The sequence below is a fragment of the Hibiscus syriacus genome, unplaced genomic scaffold (genome assembly GCF_006381635.1).
Source record: "Hibiscus syriacus cultivar Baekdansim isolate YM2019G1 unplaced genomic scaffold, ASM638163v2 tig00111215_pilon, whole genome shotgun sequence".
Classification (NCBI taxonomy): domain Eukaryota; kingdom Viridiplantae; phylum Streptophyta; class Magnoliopsida; order Malvales; family Malvaceae; genus Hibiscus; species Hibiscus syriacus.
This window is the reverse complement of record NW_024063023.1, coordinates 266,203-287,840: the sequence shown is the minus strand read 5'-3', so window position 1 is coordinate 287,840 and position 21,638 is coordinate 266,203. Positions and strand designations below refer to the sequence as shown.

The 21,638-nt window shown below is 37.4% G+C and overlaps 1 protein-coding gene across 1 annotated transcript; it reads right to left on the bottom strand.

Moving 5' to 3' along the window:
• Nucleotides 1-15,204: 15,204 nt before the first annotated feature.
• LOC120156339 (probable methyltransferase PMT11) lies at nt 15,205-20,573 on the bottom strand. Its single transcript, XM_039167664.1, has 9 exons — nt 19,756-20,573; nt 18,565-18,717; nt 18,208-18,478; nt 17,695-17,805; nt 17,297-17,456; nt 16,366-16,623; nt 16,158-16,280; nt 15,825-15,902; nt 15,205-15,520 (listed from the first exon to the last, which is right to left on the bottom strand). Exons 1-9 carry the CDS (start codon nt 20,452-20,454, stop codon nt 15,313-15,315), a joined length of 2,061 nt encoding a protein of 686 aa, XP_039023595.1. The 5' UTR covers nt 20,455-20,573; the 3' UTR covers nt 15,205-15,312.
• Between the last annotated feature and the right edge of the window lie 1,065 nt (nt 20,574-21,638).

Below are 21,638 nucleotides of genomic sequence, written 5' to 3'. Positions count from 1 at the left end.
AGTGGTATAAGAAATTAAATAATGAAACAAAGTCTATTTAATATAGAATTACATTTGAATGGGTTGTTCATAGCCCTAATATATCCATTATCAATCGATATATGCATTTTTATTACAAGCCAACTAAAATGATTAAGTATTAAGATTTTCTTGCCGAAAAATTTGAGCAACCATAATACCTTTTTCTGAGGTTTAAATTGCTTCATGAAGTTTTTCTAGGAGCCAATTTATTACAATAACACTTTTTTGTGTTCTCCATCATGCATAAAATTCGTCGAGAAGGACTAACGATGGTTGGAGAATCATGTATGTCTATTAGAGAATTTCTACTAAACACAAAACATTCAATATTTTATCCTACATACATCAAAATGTGGATTTCAACATACTTTCAACAATGTTTATTACTAGAAACCCAAATAAAAACAAAAAATTCACTCTAACAGAAACCCAAAGAAAAATTCATTTCAAACTAAGTTATACAACAATGTTCAACGATTATGAACAGTGGCGGAACTTGATGACAGATTTTGGGGGCAACGTAAAATTTTAAAAAGTTTAGATATTTAAATTAATTATTAAAAAATTTGAAGGGTTTAGTTTACAATTTTTTTTAAGAGAAAATAACCTCAGTGACCAAAAATCCCATATAATATACGATTTTAACCAACTTTTTCCGGATTTGCCAAAATGACCAACAAAATCGCAATGCGATCGCTAATTCGCAACGCGATCTCCATTATCGCAAATTCGTGTTGCATTTTCGCAATGCGATAGTTGAAAATCGCGTTGCGATGGTCTACAGTGTCGTTGCGATTTTCCCAATTCGCAATGCGAATAAGTAAATCGCAACGCGAATTGGGAAAATCGCAATGTGAATAAGTAAATCGCAACGCGAATTGGGAAAATCGCAATGCGATACTGACTATCGCAATGCGATAATACAAAATCGCAACGAGATACATACTTTCGCAACGCGATACTGACTTTCGCAACGCGATTCTGACTTTCGCAACGCGATAATACATAATCGCAATGCGATTTTCAAAGCGCCATTAGTATCCTGGCCAAGTATTTTATTTTTAAATTCCAAACACGAATATTAATATATTGGAACACTGAACCGTCCACAGTATATCCCGTAATCGCAACTCATAACCTAAAACCTAAAATCACAACTCAGTCCCATCTCCATCTCTCACTCTCTCACCCATCTCCGACGAAATCCGTCCCCATCTCCGACGAAATCCGTCTATCTCCATCTCTCAGAGCCACCCTCACAATCAGAAATGGAAAATCAACCAAATCAACCAACGAGGGTTAGTTTTTTTAATTATTTTCTTTTTGAAATTTTTGCATTATTATTAGGTTTTTCATATTGAAATTGATGATAAGTTTACTGGTAATTTCAATAATAGATTAACCATTTCACTTAGATTGCTTATTAAATCAACCGAGAATCGTAACGCGAAATGCAAATCGCAACGCGATTTTAGTTTCGCATTGCGATTATCTCGTTGCAATAGTCAAATTCGCGTTGCGATAGTCATTTTCGTGTTGCGATTTTCATTTTCAGAAACTATTCTTCTTCTGCAAATTGAAACTTGAATGAATTGCATTACTTCAACCAAAAAACAAAGACAAATACGAAATTCACAGTGTTGCAAATTTAAGTTTGAAGAATAAACTACTACTCTTTATGTTTATTATTGTTTTTGGTATATCTTCACAGTGTAGTTTTTGGTATATCTAATTTAGTATGTTTATTGTTTTTGTAGAACTTTTATTCGGCTCAATTGACCTTGAGAAATAAAGTCAGCCTGGCCAAAACAATTGCGTCGAAGCTTTCACCTGCACAAAGAAAAATATTTGAGGATACATGCTTCGGGCCATGGCTGAAAGTACAACATCCCGGTGGAGATGCGATGTTGACACACCTGTTTCTTCAAACCATGACTAGCGATCTACCAGAGACTATACAACGTCGTGATGAAGAGATATGGTTTGATTTTCCACCGGCGTATACGTGTTTTGGGCGGGAGGAGTTTTGCTTAATCACCGGTCTACGCTTCGGACACGATGATGTAGGTCGGTACACTAGACACATTACCCGCCCATCATGGCTATCACGGGTTTTTCCTGAGCTGGAGAGGATGAGTCTACACGTAGAGGACCTGACAAGATTGTTAAATAATAAAGATGGTTTTACTCGGATGGATGATGTCGACGTTGTCCGAGTATGCCTTCTAATTCTTTTGCATGTCGGCTTTTTAGGCAGAGAGGCCAGACAACCTATTCCAAATGATCTAATCAAATTGGTAGAAGACCTAAATGCGTGGAACCTGTTTCTGTGGGGCTCGTATTTATGGAAAGCTACATGGAATAAGTTATCGTCTGCCTTGGATGATCGAAAAAGTTTGCATGGCGATGGTTCCAAATACACTTTGACAGGCTTTATTTGGGCCTTTAAGGTAAGAATTTTTATATGATGTTTCCAAAATTATAAGTAATTATTTAACAATTACTAATGTTTGTTATTATATTGTTTGTAGATTTGGATATTTGAGGCATTTCCCGCCATGAAGACATATACAATAAAAACTTCAAATGATATTCCCAGGGCTATTTCCTGGAAGAGGAAACGGACCTTGCAATGGGAAGATTTACTACGGTATACGACAATAAATAATGTAAGTTAACATAAATACTACCATATGTTTATAAACAAGTTATTACTAGTACACGTTTAACTTTGTTTGAGCTTTTATATTGTTAGGAGGCCAACACTCCTCTACAGAGGCTGACACCCACGGAAGCTGAGCTTGCCACTGATTGGTGGCAAGCTAGTAAGCGTTTTTTTGATGGAACGGTTGATGAGCAGCCTCCACTTCGGGAGCCATCACCTCGCCCAGAGCTATCACCTCACCCAGAGCCATCATCTGATCGACCCGGCTATACACCTCCACAACGACAGCCATCACCTATTATGTCACATCATCGAGCCTCTTCTCCACCATCACCACAAGATAGGCGACCGGCAAAGATGCCACGACGTTTATCTCCCTGTTCTCCACCTCCACCTCAATGGGATGAGTTAGGGGAGTTACGTGATGAGGTCAATGCCTTGCGTGAGGAGGTCGGTACTTTACGCAAAGACGATGGTGCATGGCGTGTTGAGGTGTCTACATTACGCGGTGAGGTAGCCGCTCTACGTGAGATGGTAGCATCGTTGCAGAATGAGGTTCATACTCTACGCAACGAGGTAAGTTTAAGATTTTTCATACTCGTAATTTATTCGGTTGCTGCCAATACTGCTAAACTGTTTTTGTTAGTATTTGTTTTTGGTTTTATTTTTGCCTTTTGGTTGAAGTAATGCAATCCATTCAAGTTTCAATTTACAGAAGAAGAATAGTTTACTTTCGCAACACGAAAATGACTATCGCAACGCGGAAATGGCTATCGCAATGCGAAATAAAAATCGCAACGACAAAATCGCAACGCGAAATGAAATCGCAACGACAAAATCGCAACGCGAAATGAAAATCGCAATGCGATTTGTGTTTCGCGTTGCGATTTTGTCGTTGCGATTTTCATTTCGCATTGCGATAGCCATTTCTGCGTTGCGATAGTTATTTCGCGTTGCGATATTAAGTTTCGTGTTGCGAAAGTAAACTATTCTTCTTCTGGAATGTTTATATATGTTGTCCTTTTAAATGTTTATATAAGTGCTTACTTCTGGAATGTTATCTGAGCATTTTGTGAACTATGATAAAATAATGATTTGGGTGAATACAATGCTAGTTTGAAACATATTTGTCTTTGTTTAATATCATGTCTGTTTATTTACTGATTTATGTATTAATTTTTTTAGCGGCCCGATAAGGTGGATGCTTTACGTCGGGTTTTCCTTGCACGACGGAGTTCACGCATCAGACGGCGTGGACGTGCTATTACGTCTCCGTTCACCCCAATGGTGCGAAGACTCCGCAAGAAGAAGCCCGACTCACCGGTCATCCCTCAATAGTCCCCTTCAATCGTTCAAGAGGCCCCTATTCTCCCTCAAGATTCCCCCCCACCGTTCAAGAGGCCACTGTCATCGTTGAAGAGGTCCCTCCCACCATTCCAGAGCCTGATTCACATGGGGTAATATATCGAAGTATTGAGAAACCCCCACCGGTTCCGGACATGATGGATGAGAGTTGGCTCTCGTATGAGTTACCGGCTAGTACCCTTCCGGTATCTGAAGTGGAGAGGAGACAACTACCGGAAACAATTGTGGATAATACCCTTTGGGCTAAGACCACAGTTGATTTTTATCTACATGAGCGGAGCCAAGGGTGTTACACTGACATCAGCAAACTCAACGATGAAATGTTTTTGTTGCTTGATCGGTCTTGGTGGGGTGTGCTATTAGGGGTTGAAGACAGTGGCTATTTGGATGGGGAGGTAAGTCTTATATTTGTCTTATATATGATTTTGATTAATTTGTTTAAAAATTAATGTAATTCACTAATATATGTATTTTTTTGTAAAACAGCATATCGATGCGTGGGTGTCACGTCTACTAATAATAAGGAAGCTTAGGAAAAATAAAAAAAATTCGCTATATACAATAATGCCGACGGCTTTTCACGCAGTTCACTTGAAGAGTCAACGAGATGAATCATTTTTGTTGGGCAATGGACAAGCTAAACTTTATCCTGCATGGTGGGATGTCGATAAGGTTAGTGTTTATTTTTTAAATTTTTTAAAGGTGTTCATAAATAAGTGCGCAAATAAATGAATTATTACTTATGATCGCAGATGTTTATCCCTGTTTTGGAACATCGTCACTGGCTTCTCGTCCAACTTCAACTCCCATCCCTGAAGATAATAGTGTATGACAACATGATCAATTACATATCACTATCTGATTTGAGAGATATTTTCAAGGGATGGAGCTCTCATTTGGCTAAATTCTTGGATGAGATTAAGTATTGGAGTCATTATGGACACAAGAAGCCAAAGAAGTTCAATGTCACAGTTGTCAGAGACGAGACCGCGCCACAGCAATCGCCGGGAGCCAGAGGGGATTGTGGTCCTCTCGTATGCCTTTGCTTGGCACGTTTGACGACGGGAAGCACAGAGTTTTTACCTCCCACCGATAGAGATAGAGCTGCAGTAGGCTTGTGGTTTTGGCATTATATGGCTAGAGCAATATATTCGAGACGCTGCCTACCTTCATCCGCGTTATGAAAGTGTCCATTGTTAATTGGTAAGTCAAATGCAAGTTTTGTTAACATATATACTCCTTTTGGTTTGAAAATGTTTGGTTAAGTACCTATAATTCAATAATTTGTTGTTTGTAGGTTTTAGATGTGTAGGAAGTCTTGTTTGAGCAAATGTTTGGTTTCTGCAAGTTAATCCTTAAGTGAGCTGCGTGAAATGGATGTACGGGGTCACAAAGTTGTTGATTCATTGATTCAATAATTGATGAAGAAATAAGAATTATTATTATTTTTTGATTGTTTAATTGATTTGTAAAAGATGATTTGTAAATGTTGATTTGTTTAATTGATGTGTACATAATTTGTGTTGAAATGTAATAGTTGATTTGTTGATTTTAATCTGCTTTATGTTGAAGGCAAAACAGACTATCGCAACGCGAAATGGCTATCGCAACGAGAAAATCGCAATGCGAAATGAAAATCGCAACGAGAAAATCGCAATGCGATTTTCATTTCGCATTGCGATTTTCTCGTTGCGATATCCATTTTCGCGTTGCGATAGCCATTTTCGCGTTGTGATAGTCAAATGAATGTCTAATAAGTGATAACAACTGAACATATCATAGCAATGTTCAAACTCAAGTTACTAATACATGCCTAACTGAAAATGTTAAAAGTGCATACATAAAATACACATAATGCAAGTTTTGTTAACATATATACTCCTTTTGGTTTTAAAATGTTTGGTTAAGTACCTAGAATTCAATAATTGTTAAAAGTTTATGCATGTTAATCCTCGTTGCCTTTTTCATTTCGCATTGCGATTCTATCGTTGCGATTTGCATTTCGCATTGCGATGGTCAAATGATTGCCTTTCGCAACGCGATTCTGACTTTCGCAACGAGATAATACAAAATCGCAATGCGAGTTTCAAAGTTCGCAACAGGTTTTAGTTTCGCAAGCCAAATTTTGTGTGTATATATATACGCAGCAGCAACAACTCATAACCTAAATCCCTAAATCGCAACTCATTCCATCTCCATCTATCACTCTCTCCGGCGACATCTGTTCCTATATCCAACGACATCCTTCCCCATCCGGCAACAGGTCTTAGTTTCGCATCTCGTTTGTTTAGTTACAACCATGAAATCATCTAATGTTGATCATGTTTGGATAGATTTGTGTTTTGGAGGGTCATGGGAGAATGTTCATGGTGTTTTACAATATATGCCTTTACCCATGAATCTTCAACTAAAACTGTCATTAAAGAAGTTAACTTATGAAACCCTAATGTTACGTGGTTCAAAGAAATTGAATTTAGAGCCCCTAAGTGGATTTAGGCTATCTTATCAGAGAAATGGTAAAGTTTATTTGTTAACCGACAATGAAGATGTTGAACGATTCATTGCTTACATTAATATTTCAAGTGATGATGTTACATTGTATGTTGTTGAACCTAGAAGTAGTATTATTGGGTCAGTAGCGGGTAGTAATAAACTAAGTGGGTCTCAAAACCCACAACCTTTCTCTAATCCAAATCCAAATCAACTTTCAGCACCAAATTCCGGTTTTCGTATTGACCAATTCGACGATGATGAGCCAAGAGAAAAAATTGTGAGTACTAGTCAGTATTCGAAATTTGATCTTGGTCAATACCCGGACTTTGATATTAGTCAATACACGGATTTTGATGATGTTTCAGAAGAAGAAACAGACCCTGCATGTAATGATTTTGATATTGGTCAATACCCGAATTTTGATGATGAAACACCCGTTGCCGAGGAAGATGTTGTTGATGATAATGAGGAGGAAGTTACGACTGTGAATGAACATGTTAAACATCCATTCTGTAATTCATATAATCCTGAAGAAGAAAAAGAAGAAGAAAAAGTCCCCGAAGAAAAGAAAATGCCACGGGAGTATAACTGGAATATGCCAGAATTACTTCAGTTACCGGAAGAAGAGTTGGCAAAGAAAGCAGTTGATTGTTACACAAAAGTTATTCGTATCAAGAAAGATGATTGTTTTGATACAAAGGAAGACTTGAAGATAGCTTTGTATACGAAATGTGTGGAAGATGGCTATCAACTAAAAGTTAACAAATCAAGCAAAGATCGTTTCGAAACAAGGTGTACGATTGACAAAAACTGTACGTGGCGTATGAATGCAAAGAGGATAAAAGATTGCGCAATGTTTCAAGTTAGGACTTTTATTGATAAACATACATGTTCAAGAACCCAAGTTTTTCCTCACCATAGACAGGCAAACAAAAAGGTGTTGGGTGGTTTTCTGGCTGAGTTAATGTTTTTGAATGGCAGGGTATATCGGGGACATGAAATTATGACTGACATGAATGCTCGGTTCAAGATTAGCATATCATATTCTCAAGCTTGGAGAGCCAAATGTTATGCCTTGGAATTGTTGAGGGGGTCGCCAGAAGCATCGTTTGCCCAACTGCCGGCTTATTGTCACAATTTAAAGCTGAAAAATCCTGGGTCGGTAACTCATATCAAAACAGATAGAGATGGACGCATTTAGTTGCTGTTTATCGCCATTGGTGCTGCGGTTAGTAAATCAATATAATTCTGTTGACTCATTTCTGTTAGTTACATGCATTTCACATTTAAATGATTATATTTCTTGTGTATATTATTTTGTAGATTCGTTCGTTTATTACTTGCAATGCGCCCAGTTATTATAGTTGACGGAGCACATTTGAAAGGTCGATACCTTGGAGTAAACTTATTAGCAGTAGCCATGGATGCTAACAATGGGATATTGCCAATAGCTTACGGGGTTGGCAAATCTGAAACCTCTGATTCATGGACATGGTTTATGGGGCATCTTAGGGATTGCATAGGTCCTATTAGCAATCTGACAATCATATCCGATAGGGCAAACTCAATTGACAACGCTGTTAGAAGGTGTTTCCCAGATGTGTTTTTCATGGACTTTGTGGTGTACATTTGTATAGAAATCTAAAATCAAGGTCTGCTGGTATAAAAAAGCACAAATGGACATACTGGAAGGCTGTAAAGGCTTATCGGGAAGTGGATTTCAATAAGCATATAAACTGTTTAAGACGTGTTTTGCCTCAGTGTGCTCAAACACTAGAAGATGTCGGGTTTGAAAGATGGTTAAGAGTACATCAACTTGGAGCAAGATATGGTTTCATGACGTCTAATAGTGCAGAATCAATTAACGCTCTAAGTCGTCATTCCCAAAAAATTACCCATTACTATGTTAATGGAGTTTTTTCGAGCCTCTATTCAACAGTGGTACTATAAGAAAAGAAACCATGCAGGTATTATTTCTTTGAATTCGTAACTTATCATATATTTTACTAAGTATTATTTATTTAAATTTACAGAAACATTGGAACATCGTGTTACACCATGGACTGAAAAAAAGATAACGAAACGTGTTGTGAAGTCAACGTCATGGAGAGTTGAACCATGTTCAAACACTTTGTTTGAAGTACTGGATAATAACTTAAATGGGCTTGTCGATCTAAATGCAAGGACGTGTAGTTGTATGAAATGGCAAACATCTGGTTATCCGTGTGGCCATGTTATAAAAGTTGCTCTTCATCTAAACCAAGATGATTCAAGCACATACGCTATGGATTGCTACACTACAGAAGTATATCGACAGACTTATGCCGAGATTGTCTACCCTATTTCACATCCTTCTGAGTGGGACATATCAGATGACTTACAAACAGTTTTGCCACCAGCCATGGACAGAAGGCTACCTGGCCGACCAAAAAGTCACGATCGTATACCGTCTAAGGGTGAAGAGAATAAGAGATCGACATGTAGTCGGTGCAAGGAAAGTGGTTATACAAGGTTGACATGTGGATCACCAGTGCCATCACAATCATCTTTTCCTCTACCAAAATATGGATCATCATCAAAATCCAAAGCTCATATGGTGTCAAGAAAAAGGCAATCAAAATCGCAATCATCTTTAAAATCCCAATCACAACTGGCTTCACCTTTTGGGACTGTTAACTTAGGTGATTTTTAAATGCAAACGTTGTATTATGTAGATTTTATGTGTGGACTTTTAACATTTTCAGTTAGGCATGTATTAGTAACTTGAGTTTGAAAATTGCTATGATCTGTTCAGTTGTTATCACTTAATAGGCAATCATCTTAATGTCTATCGCAACGCGGAAATTACTATCGCAATGTGAAATGAAAATCGCAACGAGAGAATAACAATGCGAAATGAAAATCGCAACGCTAATTTCGCAATGCGAAATGAAAATCGCAACGAGGGAATCGCAATGCGAAATAAAAATCGCAACGCGAATTTAATTTCGCGTTGCGATTTTCATTTTCGCGTTGCGATTCTCTCGTTGCGATTTTCATTTCGCATTGCGATAGTACTTTTGCCTTCAACATAATGCAGATTGAAATCAACAAAATCAACCATTACATTTCAATCAATTAAACAAGCACAAATAAGAATTATGTTAACATCAATTAAACAAATCAACTTTTACAAATCACCTTTTACAAATCAATTAAACAATCAAAAAATAAGCAATAATTATTAGAGAAAATAACACTTCTACTATTGAATCAACTTTTGCAGTCATACATCATTTTCACGCAGCTCACTTCTGAGATTAACCTGCATAAACCAAACATTTGCTCAAACAACACTTTCTACACATCTAAAACCTACAAACAGCAAATTATTGAATTCTAGGTACTTAACCAAACATTTTCAAACCACAAGCCTATAAACATACCAATTGTTTATGGACATTTTTATAATGCGGATGCAGGTAGGTAGCGTCTCGTATATATCAATCTAGCCATATAATGTCGAAACCACAAGCCTACTGCAGCTCTATCTATATCGGTGGGAGGTAGATACTTTATACTTCCTGTGATCAAACGGTCCAACGCCAAGCATACGAGAGGACCACAATCCCCTCTGGGTCCTTTCGTTTGTTGTGGTGCGGTCTCGTCTCTGTTAACTGTAATATTGAGCTTCTTTGGCTTCTTGTTTCCAGAACGAGTCCAATAATTTATCGCATCCAAGAATTTAGCCAAATAAGAGCTCCATCCCTTAATAATATCTCTTAAATCAGCCAATGATATGTAATTTATCATGTTGTCATATACTATTGCCTTAAGGGATGGGATCTGAAGCTCGACGAGAAGCCAATGGTTACGTTCCAAAACAGGGATAAACACCTGCAATCATAAGTAATAATTCATTCATTTGCGCACTTATTTATGAATACCTTTAAACTTAATCTAAAATAAACACTAACCTTATCGACCTCCCACCATACAGGATAAAGTTTAACTTGTCCATTGCCCAACGCAAATGATTCATCTCGTTGATTCTTCAAGTGAACGGCGTTAAAAGACGTCGGCATAATTGTATATCGTGTATTTATTTTATTTTCCTTAAGTTTCCTAATTATTAGAAGACGTGACACCCACGCATCGATATGTTGTTTTACAAAAAAAGACATATATTAGTAACTTACATAAATTTACAAAAAATAATCAAATGAAAATATAAGAAAAATATAAGACTTACCCCTCCATCGAAATAGCCATTGTCTTCGACCCCTAATAATACGCCCCACCAAGACCGATCAAGCAACAAATAGATATCATCATTGAGCTTGCATATGTCAGTGAAACACCCCTGGCTTCGCTCATGTAGATAAAAATCAACTGCAGTCTTAGCCCAAAGGGTGTTATCCAGAATTGTGTCCGGTAGTTGGTTTCCTCTCCTCTTCAGATACCGGTATGGTACTGGCCGGTAACTCATATGAGAGCCAACTTGAATCCATCATGTCCGGCACGTCAGAGGGTTTCTCAAGAATCCTTCATATGACGCCATGTGAATCGGGCTCTTGAATGGTGGGAGGGACCTCTTCAACGATGACAGTGGCCTCTTGAACGGTGGGAGGGGACTCTCGAGGAATGATAGGGGCCTCTTCAACGATAAGAGTGGACTCTTGAGGGATGACAGGCGAGTCGGGCTTCTTCTTGCGATGTCTTCGCACTATTGGGGTATACGGAGACTTAATAGCACGTGCACGCCGTCTGATGCGTGAACTCTGTCGTGCAAGAAAAAACCCGACGTAAAGCATCCACCTTATCGGTCCGCTAAATAATTAAATACAAATATCAGTAAATAAACAGACATGATATTTAAACAGTGAAAACAAAGATAAATATATTTCAAACTTTCAACCAAAAGACAAAACAAAGACAAATACTAACTTCACAGTGTTAAAGTAAAAAGTTTAGTAGTTTTGGCAGCAACCGAATAAATTTACTAAGCAATCTAAGTGAAATGGTTAATTTAAGTGAAATTACGAGTAAATTTATCATCAAGTTAAATATGGAAAATCTTAAACTTACCTCGTTGCGTAGAGTATGAACCTCATTCTGCAACGATACTACCATCTCACGTAGAGCGGCAACCTCACCACGTAAAGTAGACACCTCCACACGCCATGCACCATCGTTATCAAGTACAGTACCGATCTCCTCACGCAAGGCATTGACCTCATCACGTAACTCCCTTGACTCATCCCGTGGAGGTGGAGAATAGGGAGATAGAAGTCGTGGCATCTTTGCCGGTCGCCTATCATGAGGTGATGGTGGAGAAGAGGCTCGATGATGTGACGGGATAGGTGATGGCTCTCGTTGTAGAGGTGTATAGTCGGGTCGATCAGGTGATGGCTCTAGGTGAGGTGATGGCTCTCGAAGTGGAGGAAGTGAAGGTTGCTCATCATTTGTGCCATCAAGAAAATGCTGACTAGCTTGCCACCAATCAGTGGCAAGCTCAGCCTCCATGGGTGTCAGTCTCATTAATGGAATGTTGGCCTCCTAAAAATATAAAATCTCAAACAAAGTTAAACGTCTACTATTAATAACTTGTTTATATATGATAGTATTTGTGTTAACTTACATTATTTATTGTCGCATATGGTATTAAGTCTTCCCAATCCAACAGACGTTTCCTCTTCCAGGAAATAGCCCTGGGAATATCATTTGAAGTTTTTATTGCATATGTCTTCATGGCGGGAAAGGCCTCGAATATCCAAATCTACAAACAATATAATAACAAACATTAGTAATTGTTAAATAATTAATTATAATTTTGAAAACATTATATAGAAATTCTTACCTTAAAGGCCCAAACAAAGCCTGACAAAGTGTATTTCGACCCATCGCCCCACAAACTTTTGCGGTCATCAAAGGCAGACGACAACTTAGTCCAGGTAGCTTTCCATATATACGAACCCCACAGAAACAGATTCCATGCATTTAGGTCCTCTACCAATAATATTAGCTCCTGAGGAATAGGTTGTCTGGCCTCTCTGCCTAAAAAGTCGGCATACAAAAGTAGTAGAAGGCATACTCGGACAACATCGACGTCATTCATCCGAGTAAAACCATCTTTCTTATTAAACAATTTCTTCATGTCGTCGACGTGTAAGTTCGGCTTCTCTATTGACTCATCAGGAAAAACCCTGGATAACCATGATGGGCGGGTGATATGACGAGTGTACCGGCCTACATCATCGTGTCCGAATCGTAGACCAGTGATTAAGCAGAACTCCTTCCGCCCAAAACAAGTATACGCGCGGTGGAAAATGAAACCATATCTCTTCCTCACCACGTTGTATACTGTCGGGTAGATCGCTAGTCATGGTCTGAAGCTACAAATGGGTCAAACTAGCATCTCCACCCGGATGCTGTACTCTCAGCCATGGCCCGAAGCAGGTTTCTTCAAACAATTTTCTTTGTGCAGGTGAAAGCTTCGAAGCAATTGTAGTGGCTATGCTAACTTTATTCCTTATTGTCAATGAAGCCGAAAAAAATTTCTACAAAAAAACAATAAACATACCAAGTTAGATATACCAAAAACTACACTGTCAAGATATACCAAAAACAAAACAATAAACATAAATAGTAGTTTATTCTTGAAACTAAAATTTGCAACACTGTTTTTGTCTTTTGGTTGAAATGAAAATCGCAACGAGATAATGAGAATCGCAATGCGGAAATGACTATCACAACGATAGAATCGCAACGAGAGAATCGCAACGCGAAATGACTATCGCGACCAGACAATCGCAACGCGAAATGAAAATCGCAACCGCGAAATAAAAATCGCAACGCGAAATGAAAATCGCAATGCGATTTTTGTTTCGCGTTGCGTTTTTTATTTCGCGTTGCGATAGTTATTTCCGCGTTGCGATTTTCATTCTCGAAACTATTCTTCTTCTGCATTACTTCAACCAAAAGACAAAACAAAGACAAATACTAACTTCACAGGCTAAACAGTTTAGCAGTATTGGCAGCAATCGAATGAATTTAATAAGAAATCTAAGTGAAATGATTAATCTATTATTGAAATTACCAGTAAACTTATCATCAATCTCAATATGAAAAACCTAAAATAATACAAAAAATTCAAAAATAAAAATAAAAAAAAAAACTAACCCTCGGAGGTTGATTTTCCATTTCTGAATGATTGTGAGGGATTTTTGACTGTGAATGGTTGTGAGGGATTTCGCCGGCGATGGGGACGGAAATCTTCGGAGATGGGGACGGATTTCGCCGTAGAGAGTGAGAGATGGAGATGGGACTGAGTGTTGTGATTTTGGGTTTGAGGTTATGAGTTGCGATTACTGTGGACGGTTCAGTTTCCGATTTATTAAGAAAAAATTCGTGTTTGGAATTTGAAAAAAAAATACGTGTTAATACGAATGACACTATGTAAATCGCGTTGCGAAAGTCAGAATCGCGTTGCGAAAGTCGGTATCTCGTTGCGATTTTGTATTATCGCATTGCGATAGTAAGTATCGCATTACGATAGTCAGTATCGCATTGCGATTTTTCCAATTCGCGTTGCGATTTACTTATTCGCATTGCGAATTGGGAAAATCGCAACGACACTGTATACCATCGCAACGTGATTTCCAACTATCGCAACGCGAAATGCAACGCGAATTTACGATAATGGAGATCGCGTTGCGAATTAGCGATCACATTACGATTTTGTTGGTCATTTTGGCAAATCCGGAAAAAGTTGATTAAAATCGTATATTATATGGGATTTTTGGTCACTGAGGTTATTTTCTCTTTTTTTTAAAAAATGAGGTCTATCTAGACTTAATGATAAATTTTAAAAAAATTTGAGAGAAATTTAATTAAAAACATTCAAAAAAAATTAAACCTAATCCAAATTTTTAATTTTGTGGGCTAGATTAATTTTTTTGAAAATTTTAAGGGCCAAAATTATAATTTTTCAAATTTTTGCGTTCCACCTCTGATTATCAACAACCCATTCAAATGTACTTCTATAATAAATAAGGTATGAACATTTAATGTCGAAAGGTTGTGAATTATCTTCGAACAAATATTGTTTTTACTTTCTCCAAATTCATGAAAAATTTCAATAAAAAAAACTGAGATTACTCAAAAAAAGGATGCATGCTTCAATCTTTCTAAGCCATGTTCAAAATAAAAATATTTTTGATCAACTAAAAATCTTAGTGAATTGAAAATGATAATAGAAAATTTGCATTCACATAGACAATTACAAACTGCAAGTAACCATAATACAAAATACTAATAATTATATCATAATTGGATTATATTCGAATTTTAGATAAAAATAAATCTGCACATAATCTACGTGTAATAAGACTTAAACCGGAATAAAATCTTAAACTGAAAGCTCACAAATGGTATCAAAACCTATATATGTCCCTTATGTCACAAAAACTCAAACTCGAGATCTTAAAGTTTGAACCTTCGAACTAGACCTATGAAGGAAGTGTATCTAGGCTTATTACCAGGCTCCATTTCAGCTGAAGATATCAAATATCTGGCTTGACTGAACACCATCTATAAGAACCTCAAAAGTGTCCGATGTCCTCCTCCGGTCCACCGTGTACGATGTTAGAGCTTCAAAATCGATGACCCCTCTTTTATTCTGGAAACAACCCTTTGCAAGACTCTCATTAGCCTGTCTAATTACATCTTCGATTTGCATTAGTTAACACCGAAAGGTGGTGCAACTTCGAGTCCCTGGTTCTACTGGTTCAACTGCGAAGCAAGCGCTTATCACATGCCAAGATCCTGTAACTTGCATGAGGACCCTCGGATGTATCGCGTAAAGCTGGATGCCAACCCATGGCTTTTGCAATATCTTTAAGTTCATCCATAACGTCGATAGAATCGCGGATGTATACTCGCCCACCAGGACGCAATATCCGGTCCATTTCAAGCATGATGGTAGACATATTACATCTGATGTACAAGTAGAAAGTTATCAAATTATCAATAGACCCAACCACTTAAACATGATGTATTAATACTTTGCCCTGTGAATGAAACTTCCAAACTGTTCCCATAGTGACAATGAACCTAGCCGATACACGCTTACCCGTACTTGGATAATAATTTTTAAATAAAAAAGGGAACTTCACCTTTGATAAGTGCCAAAGTGGTGAATAAAATCTTCTATTTTCAGCAAAAAACAATCTCAACACAATCGGTAGTTATATAGTTCATTAGGTGTCCTATTCAAAATAAACTAATTCATAAGATGTACCTTTTCCTCTCAATTGAGAAGAGGCCAGCTGCATGCAAAAAGTCATAGGTCCTCGGGTACGTATCAAATGGCTCACACCTGGAAAATTATAGACGGTTTATATAACTTGGATCGAGCAGGTGTGCGTTTGTTAAACGCAAAACATTTTAAAACAAGGTTTTATTTGAAGGTGTAAATAACTTTTCCGAGATCCGAAGTAATGATATTTTGGTCACAAGATCCTTACTAATGTAAAATATAATAGATGGAAGTAAAGGCATTACTAATCCGATCCAATTCAAACTGATCAACTATGGAGAGTTTCTTAATTGAATTGTGGCGAAGAAAAAGTACCAGTCATGCATGACCCCTATTAATCCACGATCATATATAACAGGCAAGGTATTGGGGCCACTAACAGGGACCACATTGAGAACCCAAGCATCAAGTTGGTTGTCGATCAATGCTGCAGCAAATCTGCACAAAAATACATAAAATATTGATTTTTTAAAATACCGAAACATCTTAGTTGTAAAGTACGAGACAAGGTTTAATAAAATACCCTCCAAAGCCAGCTCTCATGTCCATTACATTCCTTAGATTGAACTTCTTCCAATGTAGGGAACGGACATAACTTGCAACTATTTCATTCCAGTATTTCGATTCTGCCTTGAAGTGTTCTTTTCTAGCTATGTAGGAGTCAATACGTATGCTCTGCAGCCTGTCAGGTGGAGTTTGCAAACGAGCAGGCCAAGGGGCAACATTCGCACCGTATCCATTCTCAGGAAGTCGACTAATGCATGCCTTTAGATCAACATACCTAACATATCATGCAAATATCCTGTGACTAACTCTAAACTACTTGCATTAAACAGCAAAAGATTTTAAACTGGCACCCTTGAGAATGAAAGACCTAAATGATAACCAAGAAGACTTAACTATAAGGACAAGAATGAGTGTTGCAGAATTCCTAACCAAGAAGACTAACTATAAGGACAAGAATGAGTGTTGCAGAATTCCAAATAGCTTTAGAAATTAATCCTCAGAGACTGACGAAGTTAAAATAATATGCAAGTGAAGAAAATATTGTTCAATTGATGGAAGCCATAAAAAAATCAGCATAGAGAAGTGAAATCATGCCAATGGTCAGTTTCATACAGCTGTTAGTAAAACTTTCAATGGTCAAAAGGACCATAGGCAAAACTCCAACACAGTTTCCGAAAAGCAATTATATGCACAGATTCCTTCAAGCAGAAGACAGTTTCTCGTTTTATATGGGACATACACTAAAAGAAACATACACCAGCTAGTGCACAGTAAGATGCATAAAACAAGTATCTAAAACGCCAAGCATTCAATTATATGATTGCCGATGCTCAAAGCATCCTCATATGCAGGAAAGGACATGTATAACTAAAAATCAGCCATTCCAGTTCGATTATACAGTCACATTTATGAATTGTCTTTTCAAAATAAAAAGAGTTTGAACATACCAAACATTATCTGGGTCATCATTTGGATCACACAAAGGAGGAATAGTTCCCTCTTCACGGCTTAAATAACAGCTATTATTAAAAGGCTTCTGCCATATTGCAATGTACCCTTCCTTCTTTACAAGATTCCAGCAGAGGCGAGTAGTAAGGTTAAGCATCTCTGGAAACAAAGGAGATCAAAAAATAATCATGAATTGAAAATCTAATACATAATTACTTACAAACTGCCGCACAACACATTTCACCAAATGAGCACAAGCTAAACAGTATAAATGGTAAACCGGGATAAAAAGAAAATATCAGTATAATTTAAAGTTCAAATTGCAAATCCACAAAGAGTATAGTAGATATCACATTTCATCACATGCTTAACATGAATCTAGGTCCATCATTCCTACCTTCCCACTGTTCCTCAAGGGCTTGTTCGTGCTTGTAAACAGGCTGCGCTGCCCAAGCAAAATAACCACCGGCTCTGAGCATTCTATTCACCTCAAGGAGCAAAATTCCATCTTCATTACAAAGCATAGAAGGATAAATCAGAAGATATCCCAGAAGTTGATTAAAAGAAACATGAAGTGTTATTCTATAAATATCTAATGAAGGATAATGTTTTAAAATATAAACAAGTTTTTACTTTAAAAAAAAGGCAGAAAAAGAAAGTTTATGGGAAAAGAGAGGAAATTGGAATTGCAGAACTTCCTTAATGGAGAAGAGCAACAGAAATAGAATGAGAATATAGGGTAGCCAGATCCCAAAGTCAGTGCAAAAATGATATTTGAAATAGAACAAGAACATTTTATCAGATCTAAAATATTTTCCTTACTTTGCTTTGCAACCAAAAAAATGACTAGATAAAACGTGAGTAAAAGGTATACCATGGCAACTACATAAAACAGAACAAAAAAGTTTACCATCGCGAGTCCAGTTGATACGACATCTAGAACAATGTATCAAATCAAAGGCTTGACTGGGGTATAATAAACGACGAGTTGCAAATGCAGCTACCATTGCAGGCACTCCACGTTCAAGAGCAAATTGGATCTGGTTTTCATGGACATCTTTAGGAGCTATTGACATGGCTATAGCATTCCGTGATAGCAAATAAGCACCAAAACTTGCCACACCACATCCAACATCCAAAACAAGACGAATATGATGACCAAATGTAATCTCAGGAACCATCTGGATATTCAGGTTAGAACCTGTTTGTCAGAAACAAAATCCAGACATTTTCATGCATACATAATAGATTTTAAAATTTTCATAACCTTAGACATTTGATCCAGGTACTGGTCTGCCCCATGTATGAATTGTGTCCCACCTCCAGGAAACTTGAACTTATCCTTCCCTTTTCTGGAAATCCAATTCTGACCACCTTTGTCATCTACCAGACGCGAATGCGGGACATTACCGAACCATACCTATCCATTGAAGCAGTATATCCTATTAGAAAACTACATATGCTACTTGCAAATAAGTGAACGAATAAACAAATCAAACTGTAACAAAAGCAACTTCAAGTAGCAAAAGGTTCTTGAAAAAACATGATGACGTGGGTAGTAAAAACAATATTAATCAAAAGAAGTAAGGCTGAACAAACGAGTAAGAAAGAAGATGGAACTCGAGAAAAACTTAGGTTTAACGAAACCTCTAGTTTTCTTCTAATTCAAAGAAACAATAATGATAATTTGTGGCTGTAATATTTTTACAACTTATTATAATAGGCTTACAAAAATAATTTAATCCTAGCCCTGGATTTAAAACATAACGGAAACTTATAATCCTAGCATCCAAAATATCTCTAATATTTAATAAAACTGAAATAAATAAATATTATAAAATTATAAGCTCATGCATCACACAAGATGGAAAAAGAAGGGTAAAAAGGAAAAAGAAAACACTCAAAAGTATAGTTTCCTTTAATCCCTCAGCAACAAAGGGGGAAAAAATCAAAACCAGCACAATTATCAACCAAAATTCATATCTCTCTATCAAGTTCTTTTTCTTAGTAAATGAACTTAATTCAACACCAAAAAAAAAGCTTTAGTATCACTTCTCAAACATTACATATCTCAATTCTCCCTAGGATATATCACCCGTGGAGATCTAAAGATACCAAATCTGTTTTTTAGTACTTCAACGCATGAAATAATTTAACAAAAAAAAATGAATAGAAAAAGAAACAATTTAACAAATAAATCATTCAACGGTGCTTAGTAAACATTCGAAGTCCGAAAAAGCTAACAAATGAACTCACAGCCTGTTGTTTCTAATTAAGTAATTATGAACTCGTGAATCTAACTCAGCTATATAGACTGCATGCAGAACTAAAGCATTGTCAAAGTACAGTCAAAGTAGAGACAAAGTAGTTAAATATACTAAAAATAAAAATACACAAAGCATATGATATTGCATTTCATTCTGCATCATATCTTTAAAAATTAATCAAAATATCTCACCTCATCGCGGCTCCTAGGCCACGGGATCGGCGGCCGGTACCCTTTCGGAGGCGGAACCAAGCAATTCAATCCTTTCCCTTTCTCCGGACAGTGCCGTTCAAATCTCTCTCCGTTCTTAGTAGACTTAAGCCTCTTGATCGCTTCCACATTATCCAAACAAGGTATAAACTCTCTCATACTCTCGTCACAAAGCCCAAACTTCTTAACCCTGAATGTAGACTTGGCATCTCCCTTATTGGTTTCCGTCTCAATCTCCGTTCCGTTTCCCCAATTCTCCACCAAATCCGGATCGAACTCTCCGATCTCAAACTCATCTGACATCGTACCATTCTCATCCACGATCCCGTAACTCTTTATCTCCGGTGGAGGCGGGGGAGGAGGCGGAGCTGCCTTCAAAGCCGACACCGATTGCCGCTCATTACTTATGACCGGCTCAGCTGATTCCGAGCTGGTTTCGACTTCTGTGGCATTAATGAGAACGGAAACATTTAATTCTTTATTGAAATTGGGAGAAATAGCGACGGAAGGCACAGACGACGTCGCGGAGGAAGGCGATTGGCGGGAAAAGAAGACGAGCTGACGGGAACCGTCGGACCAGTGTTTGCCTAAGTAAAAGAATGAGACGGAGATGAAAACGAAGGCTGCGAATTTGATCGCCGTTTGGCTCTTGAGGAAATCGGCATTGCCAGGAAGCTTCATTGTTTGAAAAACAAAGGCGACGGCGGCGGTGGAGGATTTGCGGTGATCTGGAATTCTGGATCGTCGATTTTGAATCTACAGTGGCATCTTCGTGATTTTCTTTGGAGTTGAAAGAAGAGCCCAGAGTCTGTGAAGTAACGAATCGGAACTATAATTTGATGAATGTGTCTTTTGCTAACCTCACCCGGCTTGCGAATGGATATTTTGTCCCCCTCCTTATCTTATTATGGTTTAATTATGGATATAGTCCCTCTATAATTGTGAATATACTCCCTTAACACTTGTAAACAACCCTACCAAGTCACTATTGATAACAATCGAGAAGCTTAGAGTGGTTATGCACTATTTGATCCAATCAATCATCGCATTTAGGAAGCCCACAAAACACCCATAAAATAAATCATCATTCCTTTATTTACACCTAGAAAATAGGTGAAGATTCACCTTGGAAAAATGAGATTGATGAATTTTATTGGTTGGGATCACGGATGACGTTGAGTCGGGTCCATCAAATAATTTTTCCATTACATGATTTAAACATTAAGTATTCGAAACATGAAATTAGTTTGACCTAGATACCTTGAAAACTTTAATTTTTTTTAATAATATAAATGTGATTGCGAGTAATATTTGTTATAAAATATTCTCAACCATTTAATAATGAAAGCTCAAACATCTTTACAGTCTCTAATACTTAAAGCTAAAACATTTAGGAATAATAACTATCGCTCTAACCACTGAAATAATTAAATAGGTGCTCAAAACTTTAAATTTTAAACTAAATTGTTATCACCTAAAATTAACTCGACCGACCCATTGATCAATCTATTTGTAACTTTTTATCCTAAATAAGAATCTTGTTCCATGTGCTTTGCTAGTCCAATAGTTGAAGGCCCAACATGTTCCCAATGTTTATCCCATGTGATCCAATCCACATCAACTAATTGATCCTTGAGGTAGGCCAATCTCATACAATGATTGGGCCTCACTTCTCCATCACATGATCATTTGTGCCCAATGATAAGCCCATCATTTTCAGACACATGATCGGTGGAGGGGCCCAATTGAAATCATCAAGCGAAAGCAATCAGAAGGTCACCATCATGGTCACCATGTTTCATTCTTAATTGTGACCCTTAAAAACATGAGGTTTAAGCTAATGGAAGGTTTGGGAAATGTTTTAT

Excerpts from the sequence above, each read along its gene's own strand:
- LOC120156339 (XM_039167664.1), bottom strand. The coding sequence starts at position 20,454 with ATGAAGCTTCCTGGCAATGCCGATTTCCTCAAGAGCCAAACGGCGATC. Across the intron at positions 17,806-18,207 it reads TATCAACTGGACTCGCGATG|ATGGAATTTTGCTCCTTGAG; the intron begins GTAAACTTTTTT and ends TTTGTAATGAAG. Across the intron at positions 15,903-16,157 it reads ATAGGGGTCATGCATGACTG|GTGTGAGCCATTTGATACGT; the intron begins GTACTTTTTCTT and ends ATAATTTTCCAG.